Raw genomic sequence first — 17,024 nt, 5'->3', positions numbered from 1 at the left:
CCCAGCTCTGCATCCTATCAATGTCTCTTTGCAGCCTACAACAGCTCTCCACCTCATCCACTACTCCACCAATCTTGGTGTCATCAGCAAATTTACTGATCCACCCTTCAGCTCCCTTCTCCGATTCATTTATAAAAATCACAAATAGAGAACCCAGCACTGATCCTTGTGGTACACCGCTGGTAACTGGCCTCCAGTCTGAAATGTTTCCGTCCACCACCACCCTCTGTCTCCTATGAGATAGCCAGTCACTTATCCAATCGGCCAAATTTCCCTCTATCCCACACCTCTTTACTTTCTTCATGAGCCGACCATGGGGGACCTTATCAAACGCCTTACTAAAATCCATGTATATGGCATTAACTGCTCTACCTTCATCTACACACTTAGTTACCTCCTCAAAAAATTCAATCAAATTTGTGAGGCAAGACTTACCCTTCACGAATCCGTGTTGACTATCCCAGATTAAGCTGCATCTTTCTAAATGGTCGTAAATCCTATCCCTCAGGACCTTTTCCATTAACTTACCGACCACTGAAGTAAGACTAACAGGCCTATAATTACCAGGGTCATTCCTATTTCCTTTCTTGAACAGAGGAACAACATTCGCCACTCTCCAGTCCTCTGGCACTATCCCTGTGGACAGTGAGGACCCAAAGATCAAAGCCAAAGGCTCTGCAATCTCATCCCTTGCCTCCCAAAGAATCCTAGGATATATCTCATCTGGCCCAGGGGACTTTTCGACCTTCAGGCTTTCCAAAATCGCTAATACATCTTCCCTCGGAACATTTACCTCCTCCAGCCTATATCACACACACATCCTCAAAAACATGGCCCCTCTCCTTTTTGAACACTGAAGAAAAACTGTCCTTGACCAGCCCTAACCTCACCCTGGTCATTCTTTTATTTCTCACATAAGAGTAAAAAGTCTTGGGCTTTTCCTTGATCCGACCTGCCAAGGACTTCTCATGCCCCCTCCTAGCTCTCCTAAGCCCTTTTTTCAGCTCATTCCTTGCTAACTTGTAATCTTCAATCAACCCAACTGAACCTTGTTTTCTCATCCTTACATACGTTTCCTTCTTCCTCTTGACAAGACATTCGACCTCTTTTGTGAACCGTGGTTCCCTCACTCGGCCATTTCCTCCCTGCCTGACAGGGACATACCTATCAAGGACACGCAGTATTTGTTCCTTGAACAAGCTCCACTTTTCATTTGTGCCTTTCCCTGACAGTTTCTGTTCCCATCTTATGCTCCCTAATCGCATCATAATTACCCCTCCCCCAGTTATAAACCTTGCCCTGCTGTATGGCCCTAGCCCTCTCCATTGCAATAATGAAAGACACCGAATTATGGTCACTAAGTCCAAAGTGCTCTCCCACAACCAAATCTAACACTTGGCCAGGTTCATTTCCCAGTACCAAATCCCACCTCTTGTCGGCCTATCCACATATTGTGTCAGGAAACCCTCCTGCACACACTGTACAAAAAATGCCCCATCCAAACTATTCGCACTATAAAGGTTCCAATCAATATTTGGAAAGTTAAAGTCACCCATGACAACTACCCTGTGACCTCCACACCTATCCATAATCTGCTTTGCAATTTCTTCCTCCACATCTCTATTACTATTTGGGGGCCTATAGAAAACTCCTAACAACGTGACCGCTCCTTTCCTATTTCTAACTTTGAGAGAGATAGCTAGGGACCATGAAATATGAAGCAAGCAGTATCTAATCACAGTATTTATATTTATGATCATCTTCATGCTAAAAGCACTATCCTTATCGTAAATCTCAATTATGCTAATTTATGTAAATCCCATATCCTGATTGTATCATGTTAAATTGCACATTTTCCTTTTAAAGAAGAAACAGAAAAGTTTAAACATCTCCAAAGCTGACACTCAATTTCCTAGCTCTCATCTACATGTGTTTTCAAAAGTTCCATTCTATTAAAGTGAGAAAACAGATGATAAAATTGATACCATAACTCCATTTAATGCAAATTACCCAGTCATCTATACGGCTGTTACTGTAACCATCCCCTCCTCCTCAGTATAAGATATGTTGTAAACTTCAGATTTATATTCAGGATCCATTAAAACCATTTCACATAACTTTTAAGCTTCAACTATATTTGCTTTTTTGATAAAAATTAAAGGATCATAAATTAAAAGCTTTGCAACAATTTACAATTACTGGGAGAGTACTTTCAGACAACAGCAGTAGTTATTCTTTGAGAATATGAAATCAATTTCCTGGCATAGTTATTAAAACAGTTTGCTTTCAATTTAATGCAAGACAGCTTGATCTTCACTGTACATGTGACTGCATAATGTTTGATGATAAAGTGAATTAAAATGTCATGATCCACAGGGTATCAAGTGGTAGTTTGCAGGTTTCTACGTTCACAGTGAGGCATCATATAGCGATGACGAGATGTTAACAGGAGACCTGCTGATTCCTCACAGAATTTAGAGAAATATCAAAGGTCTAACAATCATGTACAGGTCTTGGCTTCCAATTTCAAAGTGATACTGTGAGAGTGCTGAAGCAGGTTACCCACTCAGTACTTTGCCTGGAGATGCAGGCCAATAGAAGGAATAGAAATATTGCTGTCTCATCCTCAGTTATCAAAAAACATTGGTGGAAATCTGGAAGCAGGTCTTTCAAAAGGTCACCTAGGTTGAATTTTTTATGCTACTTAGGAGATTGGAATGGAAGAAAATGAACTAAATATATATTTGTAATAAATGTGCATATTCTGAGAAGTGAAACGAAGAGTCTTGGGAATGAACATCATGTCTAGTAACGGTCTGTACTCTGAAGACTGTAATGGTTCAGGTTCAAGTGATTTTCAAAAGCAATGATACCACCTTGACTCTGAAGTGCCAGTTATAGAAAAATAAATTTGCAACTACATTGTGGCTATTGAATATTCAATTAAAAAGGTTAACAAGCCCAAACTGTCTTATTAGTATTAATCATATGGAGGACATTTGATATTTTACCTGAGTACCAAGAGCTTGAATGTCATGTTCAAATGTTGTATGCATTCTCTGCAATGCTTCCACGGTATTCTGATCTCGTCCTAGTTCCTCTGGCAGCTTCTTGTGCTTGTCTTGAATTCGTCCAAGGATCTCCTTAGCATCATGATAAAATTTGTGCAATTCATAAGAAGCTGCCAGAATCTGTGTTCTGGTGTCAATAAGCTCAAGGAGATCTGCCCAAGCCTCATTGAGTCCATCTTTCCATTCAGCAATTGTGGCAGCATCAGAATGTCCAGAATTGATCAGCTCATCAGCCATACGGTTCACACTGTCGACTCGTTCCTGACCAATATTACCAGTATCACGGGCAAATTCACGGAACCTCTCTTGTAGCATCTGAAAAGAAATATAAATTATTAAAACTTTTTAAAATTTAGTCGCTTAGTTTTTAGATAAAGCTAGGTTGGAAGGCTGACTCTGACCTAGCCTAATCATCAATTTAAAATTCATTGGGGTTAACATGGGTGGGGATCGTGATGAGGGATTAAGCTGCATTGATTGTTTTTGAAGCAGGCAACACGCTATCTTAATGCTGCCTGTCCAAAGCTGGAAGTAAGCAACCATTGTGATGGAGAAGGTCTGGTCCACATTTTACTATCTTACTGCTGGGTCAGAAGTTTTCGCTTGGGGTAAAATAGGATGGCAAATTTGTCGACGGTCTGGTTCTGTCTGAGAGGGGGTCTGGGGGAGGGCTGGAGGAGGAGATCAATGTTCGCTTTAAGCAGTGTGCATGGGATAGGCATGCAGCAACCTAGAAAACATTACTCAGGTCGATTACAAACTATCCCTTTTAAGATACTGTTGTATAAACAAACGGCAAACAGAGCACCCAAGGTATTGGAGGAGACAAAGGACAAGAGGAGGAGTGTGGGAAGGGGAAAATGGGGAGGATGGGCAAGGAGGAGGAAGAGTGTGGTAACAGAAAAAGAGAGGAGGAGAAGAGGAAGATTGATGGTGGGATAGAGGAGGGTGGAGAGGGTGAAGCAGGAGGGTGGGGGAAAGTGAAGCAAGAGGGTGAAGCAAGAGGCTGGGGGAAGGTGAAGCAGGAGAGAGGGAAGGTTTAGGAGGATGAGGGAAAGTGAAGTAGGAAGATGGAAAAGGTGAAGGAGGAGGGTGCGGTGGAGAAGGTGGTGCAAGAGTAGCAGCAGCAGGGTTAGGGAGGAGAGGAACAGACAGAAAATGGATGGCAAATGGAGTGGAAGGGAGGAGTTTGTGGGAGGCCACATGTCCCAGTGACAGGGTTCCAGGTTGGAAGGCTGCACTAAAGCCCAAACAAATCCTCTGGTTTGGTTTCTGTACTGCTCAGAGGGATGTTATTGCTTTCGCCTCATCAGTTTTGATATTTTATGCATGGTTCCGAGGATGCCTCCGTTTTGTGGGACCCATGGACTTTCCTTGCTGTCTTAGCAACACTCAACTTTCCCAACTAGGGTTCCTGGCCTTCCAAATATCAAATTTCTTCAATGGTAAGCATTAATTGGGGATTCATCTATGTTCATATCATAGAATCATTGAACTCCTTCTACACTGCAGGGGTTCTATCAGCCCATTTAGTCTGCACCGACTCTCCAACAATGCACCTTGCCTATCCTCATAACCCCATATATTTACCCACTAACCTCCCTAACCTACACATCTGGGGACAATTAGGGGCAATTCAGCATTGTCAATTAACCTAACCTACACATCCTTGGATTGTGGAAGGAAACCGGGGCACCTGGAGGAAACCCGCGCAGTCACAGGGAGAACATTCAAACTCCACACAGACAGTTACCTAAGGCTTGAATTGAACCCAGTTCCCTGACTGTGAGGCAGCAGTGTTAACCATGTGGTGCTATATAGGTAATGTTGAAATTGTGGGTTAATGGATCTTGAAGTGCACAATATTTAATGTGTCTATAAAATTTAGAAAATATTTTTGAGACAGATGTTTACCGTAACATGCTCATAGTCCTGCCCAAGTTCATGCGATCCAGCGACCACCTCACGTTCAGCTATCCATTGCTCCAGATCATCCACCTCCCTGTTTAATTGGAAAAGGCGGTACCTCTCATCCAGTTTCCCTCTTCTCTCCTCAGCCAAATCTTTCAGGCCAGCATAAAGCTTGTCCACCTGGGACTGGCGCATGCTGATACGTTCACTGAAAAAACAAAATGTGTCAAAAATTACTAAATAATAAGGCTTTTTATTTTAAAAATGCCAACTATTTCTACATGAAAAAACTAAGAACAAAGACTAAGACCGTAGAGGAATGTGGGTTTTCTGCAACCACATAGAGATGTGGGTATAAGACATTTAAATCTGGTGGCACACTTGCTACCTAACCTGTGATATGAAGGCTTTACTTGACATTCACCTACTTTCACCCCAGTTCTATGGTTATTCCTTCTCAATATCACAAATAAATGTGATGTCAGCAATTATTTACATCTTAATTTGGTTCTTCAACAAGTTCACACATTTCATGCTGACTGTAAGATATAATTCTTGATATGCACCTTACTTGTCAGATGAGTACTCATGTCAACAATGCAATTAAATTTAAGACCTATTGATGATCACAAAGCCAAAAACGTATGATGTTAGAAAGCCAAATTTCAACAAAATAATGAAACAAGGGCAAAATTAGATAAGTGCACCTGAGGGATAACTAAATTGAAGAAAAAAGAACTACCTACCAATTTGTGCTCCTGGCATGCAGCTTCACCCGCGGGGAGTATATTAGGAATTTGGGCATGGAGGTCAAATAGGAAGATCTACTTATTAATTTAATTAGATGGAAAATCCTATAGGTCACATCTAAAAACTAAAAGGTCACCATAGTCCCAGATGTCCAGAGGCTGACTGGTGATGATTTTAAACTGAGGGTCACCAACACCTCAAGAGAGGGGCAAGGTTGTGGAGGCAGGGCTTCATGAATAACCTCAGCCGGTATGGGAACTGAACCCACGCTGTTGGCATCACTCTACATTACGAACTAGCCATCCAGCCAACTGAGCTAACTGACTCTACAAGGTCACATCTACTTCTCTATCAAATATCAGATCTGTATTCCCAGCAAGTGAAGCACTGGACTGGGAGCATGAATTTGTAATATTCATAATACTGAATGTGCAACATAAAGTCGAATATATGTAAACTAAGTAAGCAAACCCAGCAATAAATAGGCCAAATGAAATAGGAAAAAACGCACAAAATCTACATAGTAAGAAATGAATAAGGACAATGGGAAATGGAATATATATATTACTGAAAGACATTACACATACAAAAAATGTTAGGATATCAAAAAGCAAAATAAGTTAAGAATGCATTTAAACCATTATTCAATATTGCAATATAGCAAAATAGTACAAGTTGTTTAGATTTTTAAAAATAAAATAATTATGCATCCAACTGGTCATCATTGTGTAACATTATTGGACACTGCTGTGTTTCCACAGAATTGGAAACAGGTTAATGTGGTACTTGTCTGAAAAAAGGGTGATAGAGCTGTTCGAGCAACTGAGGCAAATTAGTCCAAGATCATTATTAACAGAGAAAGCTAATTCAAAGCAATTTTAACTCAAACTATAAATAATTTGACATTATGTCAGAGAGCAACAAATGAATAGCAGGGAAGGTTTGGGCAAGGATGAATTACATTAAGAAAGGATCCCATGTGCCCATACGCAAGGTGCAATTATTACAATAAAATAGTAAAAAACTGGAAGTAAAAACATGAACTTAATAGTTGGGCCTTCTCGGAACACATAGATAACAATACACTTTTTACTCTTATGTGAGGAATAAAAGAATGACCAGGGTGAAGTTAGGACCGGTCAAGGACAGTAGTGGGAACTTGTGTATGGAGTCAGTAGAGATAGGCGAGGTGATGAATGAATACTTTTCTTCAGTGTTCACCAAGGAGAGGGGCCATGTTTTTGAGGAAGAGAAGGTGTTACAGGCTAATAGGCTGGAGGAAATAGATGTTCGGAGGGAGGATGTCCTGGCAGTTTTGAATAAACTGAAGGTCGATAAGTCCCCTGGGCCTGATGAAATATATCCTAGGATTCTTTGGGAGGCAAGGGATGAGATTGCAGAGCCTTTGGCTTTGATCTTTGGGTCCTCGCTGTCCACGGGGATGGTGCCAGAGGACTGGAGAGTGGCGAATGCTGTTCCTCTGTTTAAGAAAGGGAATAGAAATGACCCTGGTAATTATAGACCGGTTAGTCTTACTTCGGTGGTTGGTAAATTGATGGAAAAGGTCCTTAGGGATGGGATTTACGACCATTTAGAAAGATGCGGATTAATCCGGGATAGTCAGCACGGATTCGTGAAGGGCAAGTCGTGCCTCACAAATTTGATAGAATTTTTTGAGGAGGTAACTAAGTGTGTTGATGAAGGTAGGGCAGTTGATGTCATATACATGGATTTTAGTAAGGCGTTTGATAAGGTCCCTCATGGTCGGCTTATGATGAAAGCGAGGAGGTGTGGGATAGAGGGAAAGTTGGCCGATTGGATAGGTAACTGGCTGTCTGATCGAAGACAGAGGGTGGTGGTGGATGGAAAATTTTTGGATTGGAGGCAGGTTGCTAGCGGAGTGCCGCAGGGATCAGTGCTTGGTCCTCTGCTCTTTGTGATTTTTATTAATGACTTAGAGGAGGGGGCTGAAGGGTGGATCAGTAAATTTGCTGATGACACCAAGATTGGTGGAGTAGTGGATGAGGTGGAGGGCTGTTGTAGGCTGCAAAGAGACATAGATAGGATGCAAAGCTGGGCTGAAAAATGGCAAATGGAGTTTAACCCTGATAAATGTGAGGTGATTCATTTTGGTAGGACTAATTTAAATGTGGATTACAGGGTCAAAGGTAGGGTTCTGAAGACTGTGGAGGAACAGAGAGATCTTGGGGTCCATATCCACAGATCTCTAAAGGTTGCCACTCAAGTGGATAGAGCTGTGAAGAAGGTCTATAGTGTGTTAGCTTTTATTAACAGGGGGTTGGAGTTTAAGAGCCATGGGGTTATGCTGCAACTGTACAGGACCTTGGTGAGACCACATTTGGAATATTGTGTGCAGTTCTGGTCACCTCACTATAAAGGAGGATGTGGAAGCGCTGGAAAGAGTGCAGAGGAGATTTACCAGGATGCTGCCTGGTTTGGAGGGTAGGTCTTATGAGGAAAGGTTGAGGGAGCTAGGGCTGTTCTCTCTGGAGCGGAGGAGGCTGAGGGGAGACTTAATAGAGGTTTATAAAATGATGAAGGGGATAGATAGAGTGAACGTTCAAAGACTATTTCCTTGGGTGGATGGAGCTATTACAAGGGGGCATAACTATAGGGTTCGTGGTGGGAGATACAGAAAGGATATCAGAGGTAGGTTCTTTACGCAGAGAGTGGTTGGGGTGTGGAATGGACTGCCTGCAGTGATAGTGGAGTCAGACACTTTAGGAACATTTAAGCGGTTATTGGATAGGCACATGGAGCACACCAGGATGATGGGGAGTGGGATAGCTTGATCTTGGTTTCAGATAAAGCTCGGCACAACATCGTGGGCCAAAGGGCCTGTTCTGTGCTGTACTGTTCTATGTCCTATGTTAATACACTTACCTTGAGGATAATGTTTAGAAAATCATTAAAAATCCTCCAAGCAGCTGCCTTTCATAGAAATATTTTCTTGTTGTTCAGGAATTGATTGTAGCACAAGCAGAAGTACCAGCAACAGACTAGACCCAAGTAGTGTCATGCAATACACCTCTGGATAAAGCACCAGCTAAAACTTATTTAGTACAGGACTTTCCAGAAAAGATGGGGGGTGGGGGGGCACGGTTAATTCAGTTGGCTAGATAGGTGGGGGTTCAGAATAACCCCAACACTGTGGGTTTGATTCCTGTTGTAGCTGAGGTAGACTTGGGGACCTGCCTCCACACCCTGCCCGACAGTGGAAGGTAATGGCAAACCACCGCTGACAAAATCTGCAAAGAGAATGGCTCAGGATGAAGCATCAGCGATGTGCCAAGGACTTGCCTTTGGGCACAACACATAGTAGAATAATTTCTTGAAGAGGGTGTCAGATGCAATGGGAGCCTTTTCTCAGCACCAAAGACTTTTGAAATGCCAGAACTTATGCAAGTCGCAGAGGATCCGAAAAATATCACCGTTTCCACAATTTTAAGCAGAACATGACCTGCAGCTTCCTTTTGGACAGTATTGCCCAGGACATGGACTGAATTTTCTGTTCACTTGTCCTTGTGATTTGAATGTAGGTTGCACTTTGAGAATCAAACATCCCTATCTTTTCTTACAGGGTCACTTTCCAGCACATAATTGGAGAGTTTGGAACATTTCTTAAACTGCAAGATGTACATTGTTGAAGGTGACCACTGCTGGCAGATACCTTGCTCGGACCTTCCAGTGGCAGCACATGCAACTGAGGAGCACAGCAGGCATAACTTAAAAAGGAATTTGGCTAGACCAGTAACAGTTAAAAGTTACACATCACAACTAGGACAAACATGGCAATGAAGGATAATGATGTAGTGAAGATTTAGAATGAGACTGTGCCCAGCAGGGCCAGTGGAAATTACAGCACAAGCTTTTTGCTGATTGTGTAATTTCAACCTGAATATTGGTGGCAGTTTTCAGGCAGACTTTAATGAAAGTGTGTGGTTTTCATCCAGTTTTCTGACAATATTTAATTTGCACACATGGCACAGAGCATCTCTTGATCAGCCTGCCTGATTACCATCACATTACTGATTTCCTTCTTTGTCCAACCACCAACAGGAATATTCCCACTAATACTGGGGATATAAAATGATTTACAGCAACTAACATGCCAGAAGGTGAAAAGATAACATAGGAAAGATAGAAAATGACTGAAGTACGTTTACTTTAACTTTGCTGTGCCCTTGCAGTAAGTTTCAGTATGCAACCATTAACCCCGATTTCCATCTGATAACTTGCACCCAGGTTATTCTGGTCCCCAAACGTATACTAAACGAAGCAACTCTTTGTTGTTAGAACATGGTCTGTCACCACTGATCCCTGTGCCTTTAAGTTACACTGCAGCCAAGTTCGGGCAAAATTAAATTCCTGCCCATTTTCTACTAGCAGCTATCTAATATGCAATGGATTGACAAGAAGAAAAATTTGGACTTGTTTTGCAAAGGCCACAAAGTAAAACCTAACTAAAAAAAACTCAATTTTCTATGTTTAGATGACAGCTATACATTGATGTAAAAAAAATGCACAAAAAAGGAGTAATTAAATATTTAGGGACTGAAACTGGTCTTTGGTGGTCATGCTAGATGGGTAATACAAGTTTGCAGAGAGTTTCGCAGCTGATCAATGGAAAATGAATCAAGTGGGATATAAAGTAAACTGCCATTTTGCCACCATTCATATTATGCTATTGCTGAAGGACCATTTCTGTGAAGACCAATTTCATCCTTTTTGTACTTCTCAATACTACTGAACTTGGATATAATATGAATGCCAAGATTAAACCAACCTCTCTGGGTGTCCATCTGCCACCAGAGCTCTGCTCGTCTTTGAGAGCTGATGCACAGTCTCAGCATAATCTTCCACCGCCAACTCCAAAATCTGATGTTTCTTCAACATCATCACTGCACTCTGCTCATCCTGCAAACAAAGTGATACATCCATAAACTGTTAAAATTCCCCAGGAATTTTCTAAATTTTTGTTTAAAAATATTAAATGAAAAGGGATTCAAGTACTTTAAGTAATTTAGGTACAGACTTCTTAAAAATGTTCAGAAATGCAGGTTGAAAAAAAAAAGTAATAGTAAAGAGGTATTTTGCTCTGAGTAGATTGCCCAACATGTTCAGCACTTTTACTGGGGTTGGGTGCAGTGACCATTATAGACAACTATCTTTTTTTGAACTACTGCAGAACTTTGGAGATCGAAGAGAAACTTAATTTAATGGAGTATCATTCATTAGAAGTTTGGGAAAGATATGTTGAATGCTTTTAATCAAGTTGTCCATTAGCTATCATAAATGAACATTATTTTACTAGCTTTGTTTTCCCCCCCAATCTAACACGTTTTCATCTAGCATATTTTTAGTCAGCTGCACCATCAGAATAGTAAAATATACAATATTCAACCTTCGCTTTCTCTTCCGACATCATGTACAATTCTTGTTCACTCATCCAGGCTTCAGCCTCTGCAGCATCAAAATAGTACTGTTGGGCTTTGTGAGACTCCACCAGACGATTGTGCCGCTTCTCCGTTTCTTCAGATAATAACTTCCAAAGTTCTCGTAGATCTGATAATCTCTGCTGAATAGCCTTCGCACTTGGGGAATCAGCAGTTACCATACTTTGGCTTCTCTCAAATATATCATCAATACGTGGTTTATGGCCTTGAATTTCCTTTTGAAGAGTCTAGACAAGACAAAAAACATGCAGCCTTATTTCCACCACACAGAAGAAATAGTTGGCGCATCCATATTGTCTGCCACTGGCTACAGTATAGTGTGGAAATTTTAATTTCAACTGCAGCAAATTCCTTACATATGAAAGACCTTTGGTCTGATGGTTACTTTGTCAAATTCAATTTTTCTTTTAATTCATTCATTAAATGAGTTTGCAATCTGTTTTACTCATTCGTCCAGTTCTAAGACCACTTAAATGTTGCTATTTTCATTATAATTTTTTTGTTTAGATGGGTGTTTGGCAAAAAAAGGCATGTAATATGAAATATTACAGCTGCTGGATGACTGCCATGGTGGCCCCATGCTGCATGGTAATTTAGCTTTCTTATATCTTGGTTGGTTTTCTAATCAATCTCCACCCCAAGCAGACTTTGAGACTCTCTCCTTCCACCTGATCACAGTTATTGCTACAGACCATCCTGTGAAGGGGTTTCCCCTTCCACAATGCTGCTCAGGGGCATTTTTATAAATGTTTTAAATTTATAAATGTTAAAGTTGCTGAGAGGGGGTTTCAAGATGGGTGTGTCCTCTCCCTCCTTAAACTGAAAAGATAGACTGTAGCTCCTCCTGTGCTGGAGGACCTCCTAATGGCCCTTCAATTTCATGTGAATGACAAACACCCACTCCAACCACTAATTGGCCAATTCAGAGAAAATTGCTACAGGGACACTCTTCTGCAAGCAGTGCAAGTTCAGAACTCTCATCTAACCCTAACATCAGGGTCCTCACTAAACATCCTGCCCCTGATTACCCCAATTCATGCATTTGTGATTTTGGTGTTAAATCTACTAGCAACAACACACACTTGTTGAGAAGCAAGGTATTTCCAACTTCTGGGTTCTGTGTTTAGCCGAGTACGTGAATACCATAAGCTGCTTTCAGATTTACCTTCTAATTATGACTAGCACTACTAGCCTCACTATTATTTTTCCACAAAATTTGGACCAACATTTCTCACTGAACACAGCTGTCACAGACTAAAGGAAGTGAAGTCTGCCTCAAAAATCCTCTGAATATATTCTGTGCACCTTACCAAGGTAATATATACTTGTGTTTGTTCTTGCAGTGCAACAGTATAATCTTCCCAACAACAGGTAAAAATCTGCCTAGTGACAGCAGTAGTCAGCATTCAAAGGGGATGTTGAGATGCAACACTTCCCAGTAATTAACAGGAATCCAGACAGAATCAGGCGTAAAAAGCCCCATCATCAGGAAACATCTTACCTAGATGCCTGAGAGATCAGTGGAGGTTATATAGATGCTAATTTTGAGAATCATGGAATATGAGAGGTGTAGACAGTCTAAATACACAAGAGGGGAAAAGCAAAGAGGAACCAAGGTGTAATTTCCTGCACCTGCAGAAGCAGGTAGGCTAGTTCAACATCTAACAGCTGAAGGATACTAACAGCTGACAGGCATTGTAACATCTAAGAACTGACAGGCCAGTTTAACATTTCACAACCGAGAGGCCATTTTAACATCCGAGAAATCTTAGAGCCAAGGTAGTGCAGAAACCGGAGGCTGTTTAAATATCTTTGCTGGACCAGGAATAGACATTTCTCAGCCTTGATCATCTACCTTGCATGTATGGTAACCATAAGCCAGATTTGATTTATAGATTTATTTAACTTGGATGTTTGGGAATGGGAAAGTCTTAAGAGATCGCAGATATATATTTTGGAACAAGAACTAATTTCTATATAAACCATGTGTGCGTTTAGTAATTCATATATTTAACTGTCAGAGTATTATAGTCCGATTTGTGGTCTATTTTCCTTTTCTTTATCAAATAGTATTTAGTAATTGTTTTACAACAACTGGGCTAGTTATTCTCACTGGGGGCTTCACATGACTCCTCCCACCACTCCAAAAATGGAACTATATATCACGACAAACCGGTGTTTCAAGTTGAGACGCCGTCGCAGATAACATCAGCGTGGTTCATGACAGTTTAATAGCTCATTCAAAAGATGGCATCTCTGACAAAGCAGCACCTCCACCTCCTTCTCAGTACTGCAGTCTTGGTGTAGATTATATTTTCAAATCCAGACAGGAACCCACAACCCTCTAATCTGAGGCAACAGACTGAGTCAAGCAAACATATTTGGGATATTAGCAGTGAACAATCATGCTATGTTTTCAAAACATTTTTATCCATATATTTTTCACCAGTCACCTGGTTTTTCTTGATCAGCATCTGTACAGTCTGGAGGTTGTGGCCATGGTCAGTGGATGTTGCAAGAGGCATGCGTTCTTCAGCCCATAACTGAAAATTAAAAATGTGTTTTTTAATTACGTGTCAGTACTTTTAATGATGAACTAATAATAAATTATTTTTGTAAGCAGTTTCACTGGAGATTGCACTTCAGTTCTCCATTCATTTGTACATTTTAAAAGTGTATTTTTGAACAGAAGAACTTAAACGAGAAAATGCCTGAAAGTTTACGTGCCTGTCACGTAAGCAACTAAATTACATTGTTCAATTTTATAGAATAAGAACAGATGTAATTTTGTACAATAAATTAATTCATTGGACTCCTGATTTTTCCTTTTACTGTTTCTCCAACTCTTCCAATTAGGAAGGAGAATAGGAAGGAACAAACTAAATAAAGAGGTATATAGACCATTATGTTTTGGTGTTGGCAGTTTTATCTGCAATTAGATTATCTTTCAAACATAGTTAAAGGTGTAACTAAGTTTATTTACAAGGCTACTTTCAATTTTGTAACACCATCAGCTTTGTAGTGAGGCAATATAACCTTTGATCAAACAATGAGTAATTAATAAAGAAATCAACACAGTGATATAGAAGTATTATCTAATCTAATTTCTGCATGGATTTTAATCAAGCCAAAACAGTGTACACATGCTCTGTTTAAATTACGTATATTGTTGTTCGTACTTACAATCTCATCCTCCAGATCTCTGTTGAATTGATGTATTTCTTTAGATGCCAACAAGTAGTTTTTCCTCTCATGTAGTGGTTCTAGTAGCTGCAAGAATCTTTTTTCAACTATCGTACGCTTACTATCCACCTCATCAATATCTTTACCTTCTTGGCTCAAAACCTTGGCCTGACCCTTCAGTTCCTCCACCTCCTTCTTTCGCACTTCAATCTGATTTTCTAACATCTAATGAAAGAGGGGAGTAAAAAAGCAGTTTACAATTAGTATCAAATAAATGCACTCAGATGGAGTTTCTCTGTGTGGTCTTCAAAAATATTTGGAAGCAGAAAACAATTCTTATGCAAAATCTTGAAATCCGTAACTGGATAATACAAATTAATTCGGCATACTAAAGTTACCTCAATTTTAAAATTATAGAACCATAGAATCCTGCAGTGCAGAAGGAGGCCATTCGGCCCATCGTGTCTGCACCGACCACAATCCCACCCAGGCCCCATCTCCATAACCCCATTCATTTACCCTAGCTAGTCCCTCTAACACTAAGGGGCAATTTAGCATGGCCAATCAACCTAACCCGCACATCTTTGGACAAAATTCTCATCCTGGTTTTCAAATGCCTCACCCTTCCTCATCTCTGTAATCTCTTTTAGCCATACAACCCTCCAAGAAATTATTGTTCTGCTAATTCTGGCCTCTTGCACACCCTCAATTTTAAGCGCTCCACCATTGGTAACCATACTTCATCTGCCAAGGCTCTAAGCTCTGGAACTCCCTCCCTAACCTTTCTGTCTCTTTACCCCTCTTTGCTCTTTCAAGATGTAAACCTATTTTTTTCCTAATATTTCCTTATGTGGCATGGCGTCAAATTTAATCACTCCTGTACCTTGAAGTACCTGGGAAGGTTTTATTACTTCAAGGGTGTTATATAAACTAAAGTTATTGTTCCTGTAGATTCATAGCATAAAACTAATACAAAATTGGCAATGTGACCCAAAGAAGCCACCTAACTATTCAGTCTAAAATTCATATTTTCCAGTCAATACAGATTATTCCATATTATCTTTATATCTTACTCCACTAAAAAGCAAATGTATTACCTATTTTGAGTTAATATCAACTCGATGACAATTTCAGAGAAATACTTTGTTTAAGCAAAAAGACCTCATGAAAGATATGTAAAAGTAACAAAAATTAAGATTTTTAAATTCTTAATGTAGTAAACCTTCTACTATTTCATAACATCTTGAAAGAGATGAACTGTAGTTGGGTTCTGTATAGTAATGCAATTAATTTTCCAAAGATACTATCACAATCTTCATTCTACATTGAGGTTTGATATTTACATATTGCTATTTGTGGATAAAAATATAATTCGACTTGATGAATTCTGCTACCAAAGCAATGAGAATAATCTTTCAGCTCTGAACATATACATAGCACCAAGATGCCCAATAAAGCTGAGTTGGATCATGGAATTTGGAATCAATTATTAGAGGAATATAAAAAAAAGGAACATTTGAAGATTCAGCTGGTCAATGTTCCCATGTCTAAACTAACATTATTGGGTATATACCTGCTGTTTCTTGAGTAGAATAGAGACACTGGTAAGGTCCTTGCCATAATCATCAGACTGGAGCTGACCTTCCAGGTTATGCAACCATTTGTCTAAATCAGCACAGCTCTGGGTGAAAAGCTCTGCTTTGTTGGCATCAAACAGACGCTGAGCTTTGGCCTGTGTAGTAGATTCTAGTTCTTCCCACAAATGGTGGAGGGCTGTCAGTTTTTCCTTCACAACCACTTCAGTCTCTGGCTTCTCTGCAGTTAACTGCATGCCATCCTACAAGATAAATTGAAATAACATTCAGCATTCTATTAGTTCTCACAGCAACTATCCTGGTAATTTTGGAACTCAAGCAAGCAACCTTGGATAGCTTAAGTTGTTAACTTTATTTTCCAGACAATGAATCATTTGCATTTGTTTATAAATAGAAAGTACTAAATATGTGTAGATCCTGGTGTGCTGTATGATCTAAAAGGACAGTGTGTATAACAGTAAATAAATGTCTACAATGGAATCTCATGCTACAACCAATAAAGATAATCTGGATCGTGAGTATGGCAGAGTACCTGTGCACGGAATCACAGAAGAATTCCTAATCAGATGAGTTCTCAATTTCAGGGTGCTGCATGGCAGGAAGCACCAATTAGACAAGTGGCATTTAACCACAATCAAAAGGACAAACTAATCTAGGTTGCTTTTATGCATCCTTCAGTCGCACACAGGTGGCACTAGCCTTTTGTGCATTTTGAATGAAATTACTAATTGTGTGCATATGGCCACCATTCAAATCAATAACACAAGTCCCAAACATCAGCTTTATCCAAAAAAGCAATATTTTATCCAAGAAGCAATACTAAGTGCTACATACATTCTGACTATTGAACTGATGTTACAAAGAACATCAGAATTTAACCTGAGGCAAATTTAACACTGACTAGCACTGCTACAGCTAAGTTTTATCACAGCACTGCTGTTTTATCATAGGAAGTGCCATGCTGCATTGAGTAGTAGTGCAATTTTAACAAATATAAGTAAATTCAATAAAATGGAATTGAAATCTAGGGAAATGGA

The 17,024-nt window shown here is 40.0% G+C and overlaps 1 protein-coding gene across 2 annotated transcripts in view; it reads right to left on the bottom strand.

Annotated features, from left to right (window-relative positions):
• The window catches only part of sptbn1 (spectrin, beta, non-erythrocytic 1), a 244,542-nt gene that overhangs the window by 26,432 nt on the left and 201,086 nt on the right, over window positions 1-17,024 (bottom strand). For both annotated transcript variants that reach the window (XM_078229863.1, XM_078229864.1), the window contains 7 exons: window positions 15,966-16,229; window positions 14,393-14,617; window positions 13,663-13,752; window positions 11,158-11,436; window positions 10,540-10,670; window positions 4,986-5,190; window positions 3,012-3,386 (listed from right to left, as the gene is read on the bottom strand). In XM_078229863.1, coding sequence (XP_078085989.1) covers window positions 3,012-3,386; window positions 4,986-5,190; window positions 10,540-10,670; window positions 11,158-11,436; window positions 13,663-13,752; window positions 14,393-14,617; window positions 15,966-16,229 — 1,569 coding nt within the window. The remainder of the gene's footprint in view (window positions 1-3,011; window positions 3,387-4,985; window positions 5,191-10,539; window positions 10,671-11,157; window positions 11,437-13,662; window positions 13,753-14,392; window positions 14,618-15,965; window positions 16,230-17,024) is intronic.

This window comes from Mustelus asterias, chromosome 15 (genome assembly GCF_964213995.1).
Source record: "Mustelus asterias chromosome 15, sMusAst1.hap1.1, whole genome shotgun sequence".
Taxonomy (NCBI): Eukaryota; Metazoa; Chordata; class Chondrichthyes; order Carcharhiniformes; family Triakidae; genus Mustelus; species Mustelus asterias.
Note: the sequence above shows the minus strand (reverse complement) of the source record. Positions and strands in the feature narration are given on the sequence as shown.